The sequence below is a fragment of the Lepidothrix coronata genome, unplaced genomic scaffold (assembly GCF_001604755.1).
Source record: "Lepidothrix coronata isolate B3197 unplaced genomic scaffold, Lepidothrix_coronata-1.0 Scaffold41, whole genome shotgun sequence".
In the NCBI taxonomy this organism is placed as follows: Eukaryota; Metazoa; Chordata; class Aves; order Passeriformes; family Pipridae; genus Lepidothrix; species Lepidothrix coronata.
Window position 1 is genome coordinate 3,717,088 of NW_016690221.1, and position 21,187 is coordinate 3,738,274.

General features: G+C 40.7%; 1 protein-coding gene across 1 annotated transcript in view; it reads left to right on the forward strand.

Annotated features, from left to right (window-relative positions):
• The first annotated feature begins 5,964 nt into the window (after positions 1–5,964).
• BAIAP2L1 (BAI1 associated protein 2 like 1) overlaps positions 5,965–21,187 on the forward strand; it is a 35,562-nt gene continuing 20,339 nt past the window's right edge. The window contains exons 1-3 of the mRNA XM_017813634.1: positions 5,965–6,104; positions 14,128–14,203; positions 17,117–17,203. Coding sequence (XP_017669123.1) covers positions 6,054–6,104; positions 14,128–14,203; positions 17,117–17,203 — 214 coding nt within the window. The 5' untranslated portion in view covers positions 5,965–6,053. The remainder of the gene's footprint in view (positions 6,105–14,127; positions 14,204–17,116; positions 17,204–21,187) is intronic.

Genomic DNA, 21,187 nt, shown 5'->3' on the forward strand with positions numbered 1-21,187 from the left:
GCCAAGCTCTTTCAGGAAATTCATAGGAACTGAACTGACTTCAATGAAGCCAATTAATCAGGGGCCAAAAGCCACCTGGGATCACTCTAACTTCCCTAACCATGCTACCCTCCCAATCTCAGTGTAACTGGAAGTCTAGTTTGACCCTAGAGCTATCACCTTTCAGACAGTCAGTGATTAATCAATCATCCTCTTCCTGCAAATCTCCAAGACTGCCTTTTGCCAGTCTGATCTAATCATCATCTTCCCATCTTTGCAGAACAGTCACAGCCTCCAACCACCTCCTTGCTCAAACATTTTGCAAGGTGCAGGACCTCAAGTGGAGACAGAAACTGTCAGCACCACTTTGGGCCTGCCAGGAGACACACTCAGAGCACACACCAGGCTGCACAGGCCCCTGGGACAGGCAGGATTAGAAACCTCCATCACAGGCTGCACGGCTGCTCCCAGGATTTGCATCGCTCTGCATCAACCATCACTGCCCATGCATTTTCTGGAAAACACTGTATTGTCACCAGCCAGTGGGTGTCTAGAAACAAGGAGTGGGCAGCACAGCAGTGTTAGATTCTACTTCAGCAGCTTCCTAGAACAGCAACTGAACATAAGAGGAGAAGGCAGGCTCATAACAAGTCCATACAAAGAAACTTAAGTGTGGTTCCATCCAAAAATATCCATGTATGGTTTTAGAATCATATTTTTATCACCAAAAAATAGAAAGGGATTACTTTTTGGGTGTCAGTACAGCTTCTAAAAAATGTCCACAACTAAATGGTAAGACAGGAAGAATATAATGTAATCTTTTTAATAGTTTGTTATTAATACAATCTACCCTGAACACTTTTCTAGTAATTCTCCATGACAGCAAGGCTGCATAAAATAGAGGGGTTAATGAGCTGCAAGTTTCTTTGCAATGTGGAAATGACATTCTAGGAGTTTTGCCATTTTTAAAGTACAATCAAACTACCAGTATTATCTACTTGGTCTATCTTTTCCTAGCTGGGAAAAGGAAGAGGTAAAAATACAGCACCAAAATTTACATTTGAGTTCTCTGAAAATACTCACAGGAGTGTTGCTTTACACCTGGTGCATGTTGAGTTCCCAGCCCAGCAACAGCATCACATTCCACTTGAGGTCTTTGTGTTCTACCCCATAACAAACCTGGTAATTCCTCCTCTGGTTCTAATACCCACTCTATTGACATTACTAAGACCAGCAATGTGCAGATCTATGTTTAGCTGCACACACCACACTCAGCCCCAGGCAAAACCAGTTTATCCATTTGGAGCAGTGCACACCTGTTCTCAGTTAATCCCCAGCTGACAAATTACAAAAGGGAGAATAACAAACACGCAGGTATTTAAAATACTGTGTTTTCAGCATGAGTCATAAAACCCTGGAACCTAAATGGATTAGAAGTTTATAACAGGAGTTTCACCAGGATGTTGGCTTGCTGCTAGGGCTGACTTCCAAAATAAAGTTACAGATCCCAAGGTATATTTAGGTTTCAATAATATGAACATACTAACAGCACTTACACTCTTGAGAAAAAATTCTAAGGCTGTGTCTGAGCAATATAAATGCTGTTTCATTTGCTTACCACTAATATCTATCTTGTTACATTATAAAGCACTTCGAGAAAGCCTTGTGCATACAGATGATGTGTTTCTTCTCCTCCGTGCATAGCTCGCTTGCCATCTAGTGGGCACAGCACGAGAATTAAAGCATCACTACTTTCAGCAAGAAATGAGCAGTCACAAAATGTGTGGGTATAAGAGTTTTGAATTAAATATTTCAATTAACAGCAGAAAACTATTAGCACAGCTAGCAGTACTGCTTATTAGGTTCCCTCGAATGTGAAATTTTGTCTATATTCTAGGCAATCTCAAAAAAGACCTTTTAAAAAACACATCCTTCCATACACACATTCTTTTTGAGCCTCAAAAAAACAAACCACAATTATGAAATCGATTATATAATTAATCTCATAAATCTGCCAAAATAATTTGCAACATGAGGCAATTGAGATGCAAAACACAGGCATCCAAAGCACTCATCTCCATGATAAAACCATCATCCAATTTTTAGTCTGGAGAAAGAGGAGTTAATCAAAAGCATCTTGCACTTCTTTAATTCAACCCTCAAAAATACAGTGAATTAATTACACATTTAAATTGGGCATTTGATTAAGTGTCTTCCTTGACCAGAGATTGCAGTATCTTACTGACCTGTAAGTCTGAGTGACAGCTCATTTGCTTTGAAACCAGCTCAGGACAATGAACAGCAGGGAACAAAATGATTTTGTGCTTGCTTGCATCAATTAAAAAATGGTGTAAATCCTTTAAATGATCCAGAGCTGACTCAGATCAAAAGGGTCAGTAAACTTTCAGAAGTTTTATATAATTCTATCAAATGACACTTTGTGTGAGTTTTAGCGTGCATTTGTATTGTCAGTTTGAAGGGGATTAAAATACTTGAATAATTCCTTATAAGTATCAACTGAGGACAAAAATATCAATCAGCAAAGCAAGCTGGTAGAGTCACTTTCATTTCCTCCTCAGAAAACTTTGTTCTGACTCTGTTGTTTGACATCACTCAATAACACACCGTGTACACTTTTTTTTTCCTTAATCAAGTTAAACATCTGCTAATGACCACAGGGAACGACATAGGCCACAGCTGGCTGTATCATGCATATGTGATCACTGCTTAGCCACAATTTATGTAATTAGTTACAGTCATATTAAGCTACTCAAAACACATGTTAAAGATCTAACGATGAGCTGACATTAATGGGCCTTTCCAGCATGCTTAAACCTTTCCAAAGAAGGTTCGAATATGTCACTGGCATGCAAACAGGACACATACAGAAAACAATCACACACCAAATCATTACTGCTTTTAAAGAAATACTCAAAGGAATATTTCTGAGTACATACATTTTCAAAAGCTATATCAACAATACAGTTTTCTCACTACAGTCTCGGTTCTATAAGGCTGACAAGACATGGGGAAATTTTTACTGCTGCTACTCATGTTCTAAAACTTAAATGCTGCAAGGGAGAGCTGGCCTTCTGTAGGGAATATATATAAGGACTTATTTTGAGTGAGTCCCTCCCTCGACAGCAGTTTTGCTAAATCTATGTGGTTCTGCCTTTGGCCAACGTGGAATGAACTGCTGGATCTGGGCCCAGAGCAGGCACTGCCCAGCAATACAAGCAGGAGGCCAAGTTCAGGTGCCAACAGCCTCAGTCCCAACCCAGCCCCTGTGCCTGGCTGCTCTTGTTCATACCCACCTGCCAAGGACCAGGAGCACCTTTTAACCACGGCAAGAGTAAGACCAGGAGACATTGAAGTCCAAACCATCACTTTGAAACAGGGGGTCTGTTGGAATTATGCATAATTACAAGTCTACAAACATTTCAGTTTGACGTCAGGAAAGCATAATGTGAGGCAGAAGGGCAGGTAATGAGGAAGGAGTTTTGTTTTCTCAATAGGCAACATGTCACAGTCTAATATCAAAGCTCTTGTTACAACATAGAGGGTGTTAGTTAAGCTAGAGAAGCTCAGCTGGATGGGTGACTTACCTCAGGGGATAGACCCACATGAAATGTTAATAATTATTGTCTCCTATAACACTGTAGATGATTTTCTTTACTTGCCATGTTACAGGTTGTTTCAAATAGAACTTTCCATTCTGTTCCTCAACTGTTCCTTCCTGAAGATTTTCAAAATTCACCTGGATAAAGCCTCGAGCAAGCTATTGCTGAAATTAGCCCTACTCTGCTGGGATACTGGACCAGGTAAGCTACTAACCTGCCAGGTTCCCTCTAACCTGAACTCAAGCAGTTATTGCTTGAGACAAAGTGAAAAGAACAGACATAATTACACAGCAGCATGGGTTCACCACCAAAGTAAGAATAGTTCCTTCTTCCTCTTTCTGGACAATGAAACTCTATATGTATTAAAAGTAAGCATCAAAAGAGGTAATCAGACCATTCTAACTTCCTGTTGTTTGCACACATCAGGATTGACTCCATCTAACAGACCACTAATCTTAACACAATGTAGGATCAAAAATCCCTTATTAAGAGACCAAAATATTTGTGTTTGTATTACAAGTACAAGCAGACTTTTGTTTTCTAGTGAATTTCAAAATTTATGATTTATAGCAATGGTTTGGATACTGAAAGAGCTAGACTTGCCTGTCCACATAGCTTCTTTCTGATATGCATATTTCATTAACACTTACATTGTTATTTACTATGACTGAACCTAGTGTGCCAACTGGAAACAAACACCCTGAATGCCAGGTGAGCTGCCAGAGCTCCATAGTGTTCAGAGGAAAGAGAAATGCTTTGTCCCTAACAGGAATAACACTGTCTGCTATACAGCACATTCCCGGCTCCTTTAGCAAGAATCAGGAAAGGAAAACCTATTCTACATCTTCCTTTGGGTACTTGCTCCTTCAAATTTGAATGCCAGCCTGTTAGAGAGGGAGATCCTTTCCAAGCATTGGTATATGGTAACACAAAAGCAGTAGTGCCCAGGCATGATCTGTTTCCAAAGTTGTAAAACACTCTCCAGACAAAAGACTTGTGACTCTTCTCCTCATGCTCAGGCAAACAGCCACATCACATTCTAGACAACTGATTGTATGACTAAACACTGCTTAATGGGAACATAAATTGTAGACTTGGGCCCAAAATAATTCATTATGCCTATAGGATAACATTATAAATTGAATTGAAAGGCAATTAATACCATACCTACCAGAAGTTTGCAAAGACCTTACCTGGGGGTATGAAGTGCCATAAAACCCCCTCTCTGCCCTGAGATTTAGCTGCATTCAAGATAACACTCTAAGTGCCCACTTTTTTTCCAGATGGTAAATTGTAATTGTAATTCTAAAGGCACCTCCAATACTCAAATGAAAACACTTTTACAGCTCTTGAAACCTCGTAACAACCTCCTCCCACACCAGAGTCCAACATCTAGGGTTCTGTTCCAAGTACAGTTTTCTCTGCCTGCCATGATTTTATTGCTGCAATAAAGTGAGGGAATCAGAGGGAGAGACAGAAACCAAGAGAGGGATGGCCATTGTATCAGTACAGTGATTGCATCTCACACACTCAACACCCAGCACCAAATCTAGTTTTCAGTACCTAAGGTTATGAAATTCCCACAGGGTCCTTCAAGGTAGTGTTAGTATTACTTTATCAGAAAGATATCCCAACTAGCATACTTTGGCCAATTTATGGTCCACAAAAATTTACAACTTCCCAAAGCCTTCCTCACCAGCCCTGCTTCATGAAGGCTTCGTGAGTCAGTTCACAGAGGAAAGATGACTGGGGCACTGTTTTATGGGTGTGTATTTGAAAGAAACAGAAAACTGTAACATGAAGCTCGGGCAGTGCACTGGGCCAGGATCCGGGAGAAAGACATTGTTGCCCGTGCCTGAGGGGCTCTGAGAAACCCCCCTCATGGGAAGCTGCTGTGGAAGAGAGCAAGGGGATCATCCCTCGCCTCACCAGCATCGCTAAGGCTACACTAATTAATTCTGACAAGACTAACTAATTAATTCCTACAGAACCCTCACTTAATTGCTGGGAGAAAAAGTTTACCTCCGACTTCCATGGGGCACCAGCAGAGCTGAAATGACCTCCACACGGCCCAGGCTGGGCTTTGGCAGCGGGGCAGGGGCTCCCGGAGAGGGAAGCTGGGAGGAGGAGGAGGAAGAGCAGGAGGATGGAGGAGTGGCAGCTCAGGTAGCGGCGGGCGGGCCGTCCGGGCGATCCGCCCAGCCCTGCCCTGCCCTGCCCTGCCGTGCCCGGCGAGGCGCGGTGCGGTGATGCGATCCCGTCACTCCCCGCCCAGCCCAGCCAGTCCTGCCGCGTCGGGAGCCGCGGCCCCGCAGGTCCCGCCCCGGCGGCGCTGCCCCGGCTGGTTCCGCAAGTTTTTGACAGTTTGTTCGCGGCCGAGGGGGAGCCGAGGCTGCCGCGGCGCTGAGCTGGGGCCGGGGCGCTCCGCAGGACCGAGCTCTGCCCGCCGGCACCATGTCCCGGGACCCCGAGGAGGTGAACAAGCTGACGGAGAACACGTACAAAGTGAGTGCGGGCCGGGGAGGGGCTCCCGCGCCCACCTTTGCCCCGGGGTCCGCGCCGGGCTCGGGGCGGCCGCGGCTCCTCGCGCGGAAACGCAGCGACCTTCTCTTTTCCTTGTTTCTCCCCCTCTCCCTGTTTCCCTCCCCGTGAGTGATCCGGCCCGCCCCGCTGTGTCGGGCCGCTCGCCTTCCCCAGCCAGGGCGGGCACGGCCGCGACAGCCCCGGGACAAGGCGGGCGTTCAGACCGGTTCCTCGGTTCTCCCGAGTTCCCTCGGTGTGTTTGGCTGATAAGGCGGTTTGGTGGTTGTGGTCCCTCTGCTTGAACCGTTTCTTCACAGGGGCCACAGCCTAAAAATGGCTTAACGCTGAGTTAAGTTGCTTGCCGGCGTCCCGAGCTGATAATCAGATTTATGGTGGTGCACCCAAGCACTGCCTCAAAGCACCGGCTGCTGCGGGCAGCCCTATTCGTGTCGGTAGCTTTGGAACTTTCCAAAATGCCTCGTTATTTGTAGAATTTAAAATATTTTGCTTGTGGCCACCAGATGCTTGTTTTGAACTTCTTTTCCCTATAAACGCAGTCCTTCCAAAACACATCAATTTTAACTGGGCAAAATTCCCTTTAGAATCATACTTTTGGCTGGGCAGCATTGGATCCGTAATCCTCCTTCTGTACAGTGTGTTGAACTAGAGAAAGCACTCAAATTTGCATGAGTGAATGCATTTGCAAATTTAACTTACAGCTGCAGTGCACTTGCAGCTTTGAGCCCAAAGGAAAGCTTTCTGAGGGGTTGTTCTATTTTACTGTTTACTAAACCTTACTGGTTTAATACCGTTTTCATATTTCTAAAGATGATGTTGTCATCACTGAAAGGTCTCTGAAAACATTTACTGGGAGTAAATTTTGATATTTGTTACTTTTGTTGTTGTTCAACACACTTCAGTCAACTTTACCCCTTCGATTACACCAGTTAATTGGGGACATGTTGTATTTGCTGTTTACTTTCTTTGGATTTAGTTATCAGTTTCATGCAAAATTACTTTAAAAAAAAAAAAAAGGAGATTACCTGGCTATAAATTTTGTCCTCTGAACCAGAGCAGGTCATCTTAAACAGTCTGGTGCTTTTTGATATCAGTTACGTTCGTGGCAAGGCCATAAGCAAACATAAAATCCTCTCTCAGAAGAGCACCCTGTAAATATAGGCTCACAGAAGAGAAACCTGGGAAGTTGACTGTTCAGGGCTGTGCCAACAAAGGAATGTTCTACCTTGTCTATTGACTTCTAGAATGTAGCTAAAACAGTTTTACAGAGGAGGGGGAAGAAAATATCCTGTGTGTTTTAATGGGTATGATTTAAAATAGGCTTTAAAGGAATAACAGACCTCTAAATAAGCAAAACCTTCCCTGCTATTCAGTACTTATTTCCTGGGAAAGTTTACCCTTTTGTTTTGTGTTTTAAACTAATTCAAAGGAATACTTAAGATTGAAACAACCAGCAAAACCACAGTAATACAAAGTTAATGTTGACAGTGTGATGAAATGCCTTCTATGTAGGTATTTTGAGAGGTCTGGTATGTTGTATCACATAGCTTGAACTCACAGGCCTGGAAACCCTCCTGCCCTGCCCTCATTAAAAATTGAAACTTTATCCAGATAAGGTATAAAGGCTGCTTCAGGCAGAAAATGGATTCAGCGTCTACTTTAAAGCAGTTATTTCTAGATCAAAGTTGAAATCTTGAAAATAGTTTGTCACCTCTTAGGGGCAGAGAGGAGTAGCCTGTGTATTCAGCACTGGCTGTGACTGTAATCACAGCTCCCCCATCTAAAACAAATGAACACCTCTTTGTGCTGTGCTTCAGCCTGCTCTGCTCTGTGCAGTGGTGCTCGTGGAACTTCTGCTCTTGCTGTGCCATCCTGGCAATGCCCTGCTTGAAACACCGTGCTGGGATGGATGAAATTCATACCTTCTGTTTGTGCCTCTCCTACCAAAGGCTTGGTCTGGGAAAACCAATTCAATGTAATGCTGTGATGGCATCTGTGCTGCAGGGCTGAACATAGGCTTTGGACTTCTCAAAAAGAATCAACTTTTGGATGACCTGGAAAAGTAATAGAAAATTAAATTTAATACCTTGCTGGTCTGCTATTTTTGGGAGGTTTTGTTGTGTGTTTGCTTTTTTTTTTTTTCTTCTCACAGTGCTAATCCATTGGATTTATTAAATACATAGTAACCTGTGTTATACAAAGCTTCAAAATACACTCACAGAATTCATCAGGTGACCCTTTTATTTTTATCTTGTTCTTCCTTTCTGTTGGCAACAACACCAGAAAGTGAATACCTCAATGTTTTTCAGCTACCCTGACTAAGTAAACAACATAATTCACAAATATGTGTGCACACACAAACCCCAGCACTGACATTTACACTTTATGTAATACCTGAAGAATCGCCTTAACGCATGATAGGAATGGCACGTGCAAAATGAAGCCCAAGGGTGTGGGAGTCGATGACTAAAGAGGGCACAGCCTCCCTTTTGCCAAGGAACTGCTCAGAGGTTCCCTGGTATGACACAGCCCTGCCCTTGTCCCTCCCCGAGGTGATGTGACGTGATGTGAGGGGACATTGTGTGACCCCTCGCACACAGACTCGATTTGTAACCCCAGGAAAGTTGTTATGTCTTGGTGTGTCCCCACAGCCCGCACAGTGTTGTTTTATCTGCTGTATGTGGGGGAAAACTACTTGGCATCCAGCTGAGATACACAGAGTGCAGGGGAAAGGGGACAAAACAGGAAAGTGCTGAGTTCCAGACCTGTCCTGTCTGTGTGGGCTGAGGGCTGGGCAGGCGGTCACCGAGTGCTCCCGTGGTTTGAGGTTTCCGGAGCTCTTCAGAACGGCAGGATGGCTGTGATTCACTGGCATTGCTAACCTTGGGTTTTAAAGATCTATCGCTCTGTGTTCAAGTGACTCTTACCCAGAAATTTCGATTATCAACCAAAGTATAATCTAAAAAACCAAACCAAAAGAGCCCCTCCAAAAAAACCCCTTTGTTCAATGGAGTGATGTGTTCTCCTCAGGGGCATTGTAGAATTACAATTACAGGCTATATTGTTTTATCATGGAAATAGATCTGATAAATTCTGTTTTAAGTCCCAAATTCCATGTTTCCGTATTTTAAAAAGACTGACAATTAGAATAAACTACCAGACTTATTTACCAAAACTAAAATTCACCTATGGCCCTAGCACACTCTGCAGTCAGGCTGTCGTTTTGCATCCCTGAAATACAAATCTAACTTGTGGGAGGAGGAGCCTTTGAAAGTCTGTGTGTGTGTGTGTGTTTAAAATCCAGTTCCAACTTGGTGCAAATTCTCTCTTTTGACCTTACTTACAGTTATGCCTACTTAGAGTCTATCCTTGGGCAGGTGTTCATAACCTGGAAAAGTCTGTATTTGAAACACAGCGATGGATGACATATTAATGTGTCTCTTAAACAAGAAATGTTCCATCAAGATGACTGGTAATTAGTCATAAGAATTAGTCTTTTTGAATAAACACTGGCACCTTGATTTATTCTTTTCCAATCCGTTAAAATTCTTTTAAAACAATATTAAGCTAACTTAAAACTGAGATAGCTTAACATGAGATGTGCTGAGGGCTCAGCTGTGCCCTTCTGAAAACTGTATTATGGATTTCAAAAGTTAAAGGAGATGAAATGCAGTAATGTACAAAATGCTTCAAGTACAGTAGAACACAGTATGATTTACTTTTTTTATGGCTTTTGAATCTCCTCAAGTGGGTTCTCAGACATTGTGTGGCAACACTAAAGACTTTAAAAAAAATTTTCTCATTTTCAAATTAAGAAATAACAATTTAAATTAAATCATTAGTTGCTATACAAAGGTTAGCTATGAACAGCTGTAGTGATGGTAATATCAGTGATGATGCACATCAAGATCTACTTTGCTAGTTTTATAATTTCAGATTTCCACCCAAATACATTGCTATTCGCTCCTGCCAAAGTGCCTGCAGGATGTAAACTTGAATCTACAGGGAGTCTATGCATTGTTTAGTTGTGTTCATACCTGCTGAGCTATTGTTCAGTGAGGTGTGTCTTTAAGTAAAAAGCGATGCTGAGCATTTACAGGAAGGCACTTTTACAATGGCTGTCATTTGTTTTGAAGATTAGTGCTGTTTATATGACTATCAGGAACTGTGGGAGATATAATACCTACACACAAGAAGTGGAAATACAAGGCTTCTTCCTCCTCAGTCAGCTCTGTGCTACCAGGCTGAATAACTCACATTGGCTTCATGATGTGAAAGGCACACAGCAACTTTATAACAGATTATATGAGGACTCAATGACTCAAATGACCAGAATAGGTTTCACTTCTGCTTTTTTTCTTGGGAGGTCACTTTTGCCAACTCTAAAGGTCTCTGCATAAAACATGTTTCTAGTTGCCTGTTTTGAAAATGTTTCCCTTTATTTCCATTCATCCTAAATAATAGAAAGCTGTAGGATCTGATCATGTGCCTCCTCTTCTCGTTAATTATTCTGTCCATGAGAGGTAGAGTGTCACTGGAATATAGGACACACGATTGACAATTAGGAGGCCGTGTTTTTGTGCTCACTGTACAAACAATGTGTTCTGAACCACTTTGTCTGTCCCAACTGCACAGTCAAACAATGTATTCTGAACCACTTTGTCTCTCCCAGGCTCTTTCTTACCTTGTGATCTTTATTTGGATTAAGGCAGAGGTTTCATTTCCACATCTGTGTACACCATGACAAATAACAAGACTGTGTTATTTTCAGAGACTTCTGACAACTTTAAATTAGTGGTTCTCTGGATCAGAAATTCTTCTTTGGTCCTCTGTCCTGCTTTTTTAGAAGTTTTGAGATCTAGCTTTAATGTATGACTTGAAATTTTGCACTGATGTTCAGTCCCACTCATTTTCATGACCTTTTGTAAGAGAAGCTTTAAAACTGTAAGAAAAAGCAACTGTACAAATTGATTTGAGTTGCTCTTGTCCCCTGTAAGTTCTGAAGACGAATAAAATATTACAATAATTTGAATTGATCTGAAATGTCTTGGCCATATCAAATTCATACCTGATCCTGAAGAAGGAGTTGCCTGTGACAGTTCCCCTTTTTGAAAAAGTGCTCTAGATACTCCTCCCTGGGGAGTACTTCAAAGACAGCCAGTGGTTAAGTGTGGTTAACTGTATGAAAAGACCACTAGAAGCATGGCCAGGTTTTTTGTTTGCTTTGAGAATCTAGTCTTCAGTAGAAATTAAAAAAACCCCACATATTATGCTTCTTTCTAACGTATGAAAGGGAAATAATCTCAGAATTATTCCACTGGGTCACCTTGGAGACCTGGCGGGGGGTCAGGGAGAGCTCAGTCTATCAAACAGAGCTAAGACTATCAAACACCAACCCTTAGCAGGAAAGTAGACGAGCCCTGCCCAGTGCTGTGAGGATCAGCAAACCATACCCTGTGTTAAACCAAGCAGATTCCAAAGGGGAATTTCCACTGCAAAGGTTTTTGCCGTTTCTCGGGCGTTCACGTCTGGAGACTGGTTCTGCTAACAATCAACCACTGTGGCAGAGCAAAGCCTGAAACACTTCCAGACACTGCTTGGTCTGATGGAGAAAAGATCCATTAGTTGTACTCCTTCCAGCCACTGCAGGCACTGAGCTGTAAATTGTTTCTTCGTCTGTCCCAGCAGTTTTATGTGCAAAGTGAGCAGAGGTGATGTACTGGAGCTCTTCCTCTGAGTCCCTTGAGTTTCAGTGGAGCTGTTGTGTTCCCACAGGGTAGTCTGTGTCTGCTGTACTTGAAAAACTGCTATGGATCAAGTGGGACTAGTGAAAATCAAGAGCTGTGGGGCCTGGCTTCAGAGAGGGGAGCGGTTGAGGGTAATTTTATTGGGTTTTGTTCACTTCCTCCCAAATGAAAACTAATGACACAGGTGCAATCACTGTTTTTGTTTGAAATCTGAATTAGAAGACGTCAAGAAAACTGGAATATTAATCTCTGAATGTTTAAGACAGTAATTTAAAAAATCAGTACTTCAAGACAAAGAATCAAGTTACCATTAGAATTTTTGGGTAGGTGGCAAAAAGGGGTTTACTCTGTAATTTTTTGTTTCAAGGAGCAGGGTTAACAGGGGCAGAATCTGTCCTTCAGGAAAATTATTTTCAGTACAGAGTGGTAATTCAAGGTGACATTGAAATTCTTACCTGCCATAAGTACACAGCACCATGGTACACCTTCCTTTCCCAATATCCTCAAAATACAGAACTCTCTATCCTAAAACAATCCCCTAATTCAACTTTTTTTTTTTTTTCCTTGTGATTCACTGACTCCATGTATGGCAACAGACATCTTTGGTACACAGCTGGGAAGAAATAGGAAAAAGCTGGAATAGGAAGAAACAACTTGCTCCTTGGAACAAGTGTGTCCCAGTCCCACTGCCTCAGCAACGAGAAGGGCAACAGGCACAGCAGCAACACTGACAGGAGCAAATTACAGAGCTGGGGCAGGAGGAGGGATGTTCCCAGACACCAGAGCTTGAATATCCATGCTGTTAAGTTGTTAAAATAGCCCTTGGCATTGTTGGCCCAACCTGAAACACACTTTCCCAAATGATTTCTGGATGTGGTTTGTGAGTTAACACAAATCAAGGGCCTGGGGACAATAGCTGGTTTGTTTGCAGTGATTGCATTTTGGTGGGTGAGAGTTTAATGGGACAGACCAGAAAACAATCCCAGTTGCATTTAATTTGTACACAAAGGCAGAGGGACCAGGTATTGTCATTCTGTGTCTGCTATTGATTTATACTCCACTAGTATTGGAATCTAATAGTTTGTTGGTTTGGTTTTTAAATCTATATTTTAACTCAATATGACCATTAAAGTGTTATTGGAGCTAATTCTTTTCTTCATTTTTTAAATGGAATAGAGTTAGGTATAGTGCTATCTTTGAAAAATTAAATAAAATTCTGTCTGCATGACCCTGCCCGAAAATAAGACACATGTGATGGTATTGCTGTTCTTTTTGGGTCCATCTATGTACTAAACATAAATATTTGCATTCTGTTAGTAGTATAACAGACAAAAGCTTGATACTATTTCACTTATCTTGAGTCTTGTACTTCTTGAAAACAGAAAGCATCTGTTTTGAATTCCTTGAACTTGAAAGTTCTGCTGTGTGAACAATAGTGAGTTGTGTCATAAAAGTATTGCCATAAAAACAGTAAGAATAACAAAATAGTGTCTTCTGGTACCTCATCATCTTCCTTTTGGAATACCACTATTTATGCTACATGTGTTCAAGATATCATAAAGAGCAGGATTCTGAGGAGTGAATAATTGCTACATTTATAGCAGTTGCTTTTCCTTTTTCACTGCTCATAGCAAGTAACTTTGCAATATTGATTTGGGGGAAGGGGAGAGTTGTTGTCTTTGACCAGAAAGAGGAGAAACTGAAGCTTTTGAGTAGGGACAACTCAAACTTTGTGGGGGATTTTCCTTTTGGGAGTGAGCAAAAGCTTCTTCTCCCTCCTTCACCCCTCAACTTTAGGCAAACACAAATTTGGATTCATACTTTGTAGCTTAACTTATTTTCTACTTTTTGCAAAGACTATGGCTAAAAACCTTCATGGATAAAGATTTTTCTCTCATCTTTATTCCACCATCACCTACCATAGAAGACAGTTTTGTGCAAACTTTGATCACATGCTTGACATCCTTTTGTATTATAAACAGCCAAATTCCTTTCTACCCCTGTGAAATAGTTTACTTTTTTTTCCTGTTTGTTGATCTTAAATGCTCAGGTTTTTTGCCTTCCATCCTTTGCTTTCCTCTGTATCCCAAATCTTCCAATTTTCATCCATCCACAGACTTTTCAGATGGATGCTGTACATATGAAACTGAAAACTAGACCTAAGTGACACTTAGATAAACACTTCCATCCACTGTTAAATTGCCTTTGTTATAACACAAAGTTTGTTTTCTCTTCACTAGAATGTTATGGAACAGTTCAATCCAGGACTGAGGAATTTAATAAATCTGGGGAAGAATTATGAAAAAGCTGTTAATGGTAAGTTTTCTAAGTGCTAACTTTAGAAAGATTGTTTAATTTTCATTTAAATATACACATTGGACATGAGGGTTGTGTACAAGTTCAATTTCCAAGTTGAACTTTGGATGTGTATATTAAGAGAAAAAAAAAACAACTAACAACCACAAACACACAAACTTATGTACCTTCTCCCCAACCTTTTGGGTTTTTTTCCACTGTCCTGAGGAAGTTGCCTCACAAACACTTAGGCACAGAGCTACTGCAAAATAAACTGATAGTAGGTTTAAATAACCCATATTAGAATAATAACATAAATGGAAAAAAAACCCACACCAAAGTGATGTAAATTTGATATTCTTGGTTTTTCTCTGAAAATATCTTGCAAAGATGTTTCACATCCTTAGATCTGTTCCTGCTCACCTACACACGTCACTGCCTGAGGAACCCTGAGAACAGAACAATGTGAATGAATATGAGTTGCAGTAGTGGATTGCTTTTGTTGTTGTTGCCCATGCTAATCCTGATGGTATTTTTTTAATGGATTCAAAATCAGAATGAATATATTTGAATTTAAGGACATTTTAGAATCCAGTTGTTTACTTCCATCACTGACTTCACAGAAACTATCTAGGAAGGGGCTTCCAGGACTGGGCTCTTGTTTCCCAAAGCCTATACAGTGTAGGACCTGTTAGAGCTTGCTCCATTTCACCCATGCAGACCTGTTGAACTGCTTGATATCATATTAAAGCAAAGTAAAATGTCTCTAATTTTGCCTTGCTCAAGCCCATGGCGTGTCTTTGCCCTACATGTAATCTAGTACTCTGAGAAATGTGATCCTGCAGAAGTAGTGCATAGCCAAACAGACATTAAAATCTCTCTTCATGCAAATTTTAGGCCAGGCTTGAGAAAAAGATAAAACCAGAGCCTGCTGGAGATGAAAATAAGGAAATGTTGATTTGTCTGTAGTGGTGCCTAACTTGGTGGATGAACACGTGGTTACCTAATACCTGACCTTAGGAATTACAGGTAGTGCCAGAAGTAGCAACAAGTGTTTTCATATTCACTTGAAATATTTCTACACCAGTTTCTGAGGGTTCTGCTTCTCACACACTTTGCTGTTGAGATGTTCCACTGTGCCTCTTTTGATTCAGTTTGTCACCAGGAGTTCACAATATAACTGTGCAGAGCACAGAGGAGAGGCCGGGGGGGTTGTTGTGTTCTGGCACCTTTGCCTTTAGGACTGGCTGACAAAGCAGAGCTGCCACGAGTGCTTCATTTCCAAGGGACGTGTACAGTGTTGCAACAACTGTTGCAAAGTCCTCTTTGGACTCTCATAAATTGTTAATCTTTCCACCATCAGTCCTGAGCGGCGTAAATAGATCTGGAGCACGGAGTAAATACTCTGTTGCTAAACAAACACTTTGTAGCTTTCCAAAAAAAAAAAAAAAAAGCCAGAGTAGGCCGACAGTGAACATAAAACTTGGGAGAACTCCCGATAGGTTTATAATGTATTTTTAAATATTTTAGGGACAAAAGGTCAAAGCTCCTTTTCTGCAGTAGATTAAAAGCCATAGTACTGGTGAAGGGACTGTAAAAAGTGGAGTTCTTGATTTTAGTTTGGTTAGCACAGGGGAAATCACACATTTTTTTCATCTTTTTAGTACCTGCATTAGGAGAAAAGAGTGAGTTGGGGCTGTCTTGAGGAAACACAGACAGGAGGAGTTGGACTGGCATCAAATCTCCTCGTGCAGGTGGCACACTGTGCTCTACCACAGCACCACCATAATTCTTCAGCTCAGAAAGACTGAACACAGAGCACCTATGAGATGGAGCTGAGGCAGAAATTACCCTTTTCTAGTGCAACAGAGCCTCAAAAAGAATTTTGTTTCATTTGGAAAATTCTCAGACTTCTCAGTGAATATACTGTTATGTAATCAAAGATGTCACTTTACTAGTAAAAGCCATAAAATACAGACCTATAATTGGCAATTATATTCCTCTCAGAAAAAAAAAAAAATAAATTCTAAAGTCAACAGCGAGTCTGCTTGGCTTTAACTTTTGGTGAAGAATGTTTTACTACAAAAAATTATGAAGACTAACTTCAGTAAGTATTTTTCACCGCCGTTCTACATTAAAATCTTGCCAGTTTGTCCTTGTTATTTCTTTTCTTCGTGGGTGCAGATCAGTTCTAGACACTGTGAAGATGCAAGGCAGCCATTGCAGATCTACTCCCTGAGTAAAGTGCTTTTCCCCACTGCCCTCCCTGCAGTTTGAGTCCTGACGTTTCCGTGTTCGTTCTGGCAAAACTGGCTTTGCTGTTTAAATCAGCCATAACCAGGAAATGATTAACTGGGAATAACTGGAACCTTCATGATATATATTAAGAACTTATTGGTTCCTGTAACAGCCAACTTAAGCAGGAAATGGTCATTTGTTTTTGAAGGGCTCCAGGTTTCCTTGTGGCAACGACAGGTCTCTTGTCTCGTGGCCAGTTGCCATTTCTCACATCCCTGCTCTGCCTGGTCAATACAAGAGATCTTGACATTTCTGGTAAATTTAGGACTGCATTTTGGTTTTTTTCGTCCAGTTTTATTGGTACCAAGGAATTTCATTATGTCCTGACCAATGGCTTATGGCTAAACCTCCCCACTGGATGCTGATTGCCCCTGGGTCTACATGAAAGTTGGAACTAAATAAGAGGCTGAAACTTCATTAATGTCTTCTGGTGTCCTGTCTTTGTCTCCTGGTTTCACAAATTAGCAGGAGCACAGGGGCTTGTGTAACTCTCTATGATACATTTCCTTGTTGCCATATACTCCTCTCGTACTCTCTGTGCCCTGGATTACAAGACTTCAGAGGATCACAGATTAATAAAAAATGGAAGATATTTTGATTTTTTTTTTTTAACATTTTCTTTTCCCTCACCCCCAGTTATGATAGTGGCTGGAAGAGCATATTATGACAGCCTTGCAAAGATTGGGGATATATCAGCTGGTTCTCCAGTTTCTAAAGAATTGGGTAAGTGAAATCCTTCAAAAATAAACTTTATTTTTGTTTTCCTGCTGGCACTTCATAGAACTAATGTGAAGTAGATAAGGATCAGTAGAAGTATGTTTTACTCTTAAATGACACATAGATGGAAAGGATGAGATGCCTTTAAGGTATATTGTTTCATATTCTTTCTCAAGACACTTAAAATGTTCTGACAAAGTGACCTTTTCTTTTTCTCCTTTGGTGACTATATATCTGCCTGTGCATTCAAAAGCATGTATTTTTAAGTTCATATAATTCTAAAATAAATACCAAAAAAATACACAGCTTGATTTTTAATGCAGAGATGAATGTTGAAATACTTTTGCAGTAGAATACTGGTGTGAAGAGTCCTGGTATATGACAGCAGTTCTAAACTAAAACCATTTTCTGGATGAGTGTCATTGCGAAGGGTTCAGGTTTACCTCACTACTTTTGATCAAGTGTATCATTAAAAAGTTCTCATATGCATTATATTTATTTTCTAGTTGAGCTTTTGAAAGAGAAACTAGACTCAAAGATGGATTAATTTTACATTATATAAATCTACTACAAGTTCTGCACTTCCCTGAAAATAATTTCTGAATTTTTGAAAGATTGTCATCTGCACTTGACCTTGACAACTTCACTTTTGTAGGCTGAGCAGTATAATTCTAATGTTAGGCAAAGAAGTACAAAGTATTTGTAGTATTTCTTACATCACTACAAAACAAAGAACCGGGAACTACTCTGCAAAGAGGAAACATTTGTTTGATGCCTTTATTTGCTTTTTGACAAAAATAACTTGATGAAGACTCTTATCTCAGAACTTTTGATTTTGGGCAGTGTAGGGCTCTTCCAGTGATGTAACATGGATCTGCTCCTGTAACCCACAATAGTCTGTTAATTCAGCTGATTAAAAAGGGTGGGTTGAGCAATTTTTTTTTAATAGCTCTGGTGAAGTGTAACTGAGGGGACAGAACTTCCTTGAACAGTGGCCACTGGTTTCTATGTGCTGCACACATTTTTATGATTTGTTCTGAAACCACTTCTGGGTGAGTGTGAACTCCCCTGTTCAAAGCTGGGAGCGGCAGAACAGCAAACAGGGCAAAGCAAACAGTCCTGATGGAGGTGCTTTCTGTGTTTGCTCTGCAGGGTGTTTACAGAAAGCAGAGCTGCTGGTGTCAAACCACAGCACAAAAGTTAGAAGAGATGACTATGCAGAGTCTTATAAAATATCAGAAAATGCACAATCACGATATTTGCAATCCAGCAGTTGGGCAGCTGCAGGGAAGCAGCTGATTTATTGGATGTGACGAGACTGTGGGACATTGCTTGTTGGAAAATACTATCACTGGGCAATCTTGTGCTGAATGCTGAAAAGAACTGTTTTTCCCTATTATTGGGGACAATACAGAATTGCGATTGAAAATATATTTTTGCTTAATTATGAGTTCTTCCCCGCAGTTACAAACCTTTTTCTAGATATACTGTATTGAGAAAACATGGCCTTCTTCAGGGTCAGGCCACTAACCCTGCTTTCTGTTCACCTTCTGCTTTGACTGTTCCTGCAGAAAAAACTATTCTTTTTAAGGAAAACAGTAACTCTGGATTCCTCTCACCATACTCTCTGATGGAATACTTAATTTAAAGACAAGGAAAGCCAGTGAACACTGGAAAAGGCAGGATAATATGGTTAGGAATCTGTGAGAGGTTACTTGCATTTTCAAGAAAAGAAGGCATTGAAGCTGGGCTACAACACTGAAATATTTGCCAAATAGACAACAGACTCTCAGATGTCTTTAGAAGTATTTGCTTATAAAGAAAAAAAAAAGAATTTACTGTACACTTTTGTATTTTTATAATATTACAGTGAATGCTGAGCAATGTGGGATGTGTGAAGACCAGATCAAACTTTGCTCATCTGTGGGCCCTATAACCCCAGGGGAGTTACTGTAGGTGCAGCCCCCTGTGGAATTGTCTCTTCCATGAGTTCCTTTGGACTTGTCAAAAGACACATTATTGACCACTAGCAGCTCTATCATGCAAAATATTTCTGTTATCTTTGCCAAAAAAAGAGGTCATTTTACAGTTCAAACCCAAACCTGCTGGGTGACCTGGAGTATATTTACTGCCAAGTGTGATGTAAAGATTTGTATCAAAACCACAGTTAATCCTTCTCTTCTTCTCATAAGGAAACACAGAACATGGTCTTCTAAAACGAGCCAGTAAAATGGACACCAGCCCCACAGCAGGGCACAAACAGAAATGGAACACCAGTACAGAAGGAATTTTTTGAAGTAGAGGGTAGAACACATAGAGGCCAGAGAAACAGTGGGGCAAAAAGTAAAAATGCCAGAAAAATGCTTTCTTCTGTCAGAGGAGATTGGAGCAGAAGGGGGAAACAAAGAGACTGAAATGGAAATCTGGATATTCCAGCTGATTCAGAGCTTTTGTATCTTTATCTTTCAAGTCTGGTTGAAGCACTCTGGATTATTTTAATACAGAATATCTTAGGCAAATTGAGGCAGTAGAAGAATGTACTGCAGTCATAACACAGTCCTTATGAATAAGGGATAAGTTGATTTAGTCAACATTCTTTCTAATTTCTTATTTCCCTAAATTTCTGAGCTTGTAGTCCCTCAGACTTGATGTGAGTGTTTAGGAGCAGGACCTGAATTTATGTGGTTCAAGTTATTCTGCAATATGGAATTTGCATACCTTTTTTTCCTACGCCCCTTTTGGAAATCCCTCTAGGAAGGAAAGACAGGAAACAAGAAACTGCATGTTTAAAAATGTAAAGATTTCATACTATTGAAATTTCAGGAAACCACAATAAAATAATGCACTAAAACCAATTTCATGGAGACGCTGCACCACAGTGTTAAAATAGTAACTTTTGTGACGTTAAACACAGGTGTCTGAGACTTTGTCATATTGATTTTTGGTGCTTATAGTTTTAATAAACTCTCTCCTCTGGTAACACAGGCTGTCTTTGTAGCCTGCACAAGGACTCAGGAAGTTATTTCCTACTCACCAGTGGAATACTGCTTTTCTTATCTTCCCAACTATCCTCTCTGGCACCTGCCAGTTGTTGTAGCTACATCTCATTTCATATTGTGAGTGTGAAGTCCCACTTTGTTTGTTGTGTAGCAATTGTATCTACAGCAGTCACCCACAATTACATTATGAGTCTGTACCTAGAGTTTTTTGCTTAAGAACTAGGAAGTGTAAACTGTTAATTGCTTGTCTAAACAGAAAAAGAAACAAAAATATTACATTGCATGTTCTTGATTGATGGAAGTAAAATGCAGAAGATAGGTATGTTAAAACGACAATCAGAGGAGACAAAAATCCCTTCCTAAATCTAACCAAGACTGATAATTTTTTTAAAGATTACTCTGAGTTATAGGCTTGTATTTTCATAGTTGCATTCTGTTAAAACTTACCTTGAAGCAGGTATACAAAAGCTTATGCTCATCTGCAGTCTGAAATGTAAGAATTTGGAAAAATTCGGGTTCTCTTCAAGAGAAATTATTCGGTTAAAAACCACTACAAATAATCTAGAGAAGCAAGTATTAGACTAAAAAGATTGCTCTATGCTGTGGTAGTCACAAAACATAGAGAGGTGGGGAGAAAAATCCCAAAACTTCTAGTAGTGTGCATATAGTAAGTGGAATTCTTGCCTGACAGAGGATGAGCCCTGAACTTGATGTTCCTCTCGTGCACAAAAGAATGGACTGTTCTTCAGGTCTAAAAGACAGGATTTGAACACATTCACAGAACACATTTGCCCATCAAGGGGTGTAATTTTAAATGCCTCCACACCCTCATCATGCAGTAATGCAGTGATACAGTGGTTGCAGTAGCTGGGATGTGGATCGTGGGACAGGGGTTCCTGCATAGGGAAGGAACATATGCATGTTTCCTTTCTTTGAGAGCCTTTTATACTTCTCTGCAGGAAGCCAAATGTCTGCAATTATTGGGGTAACT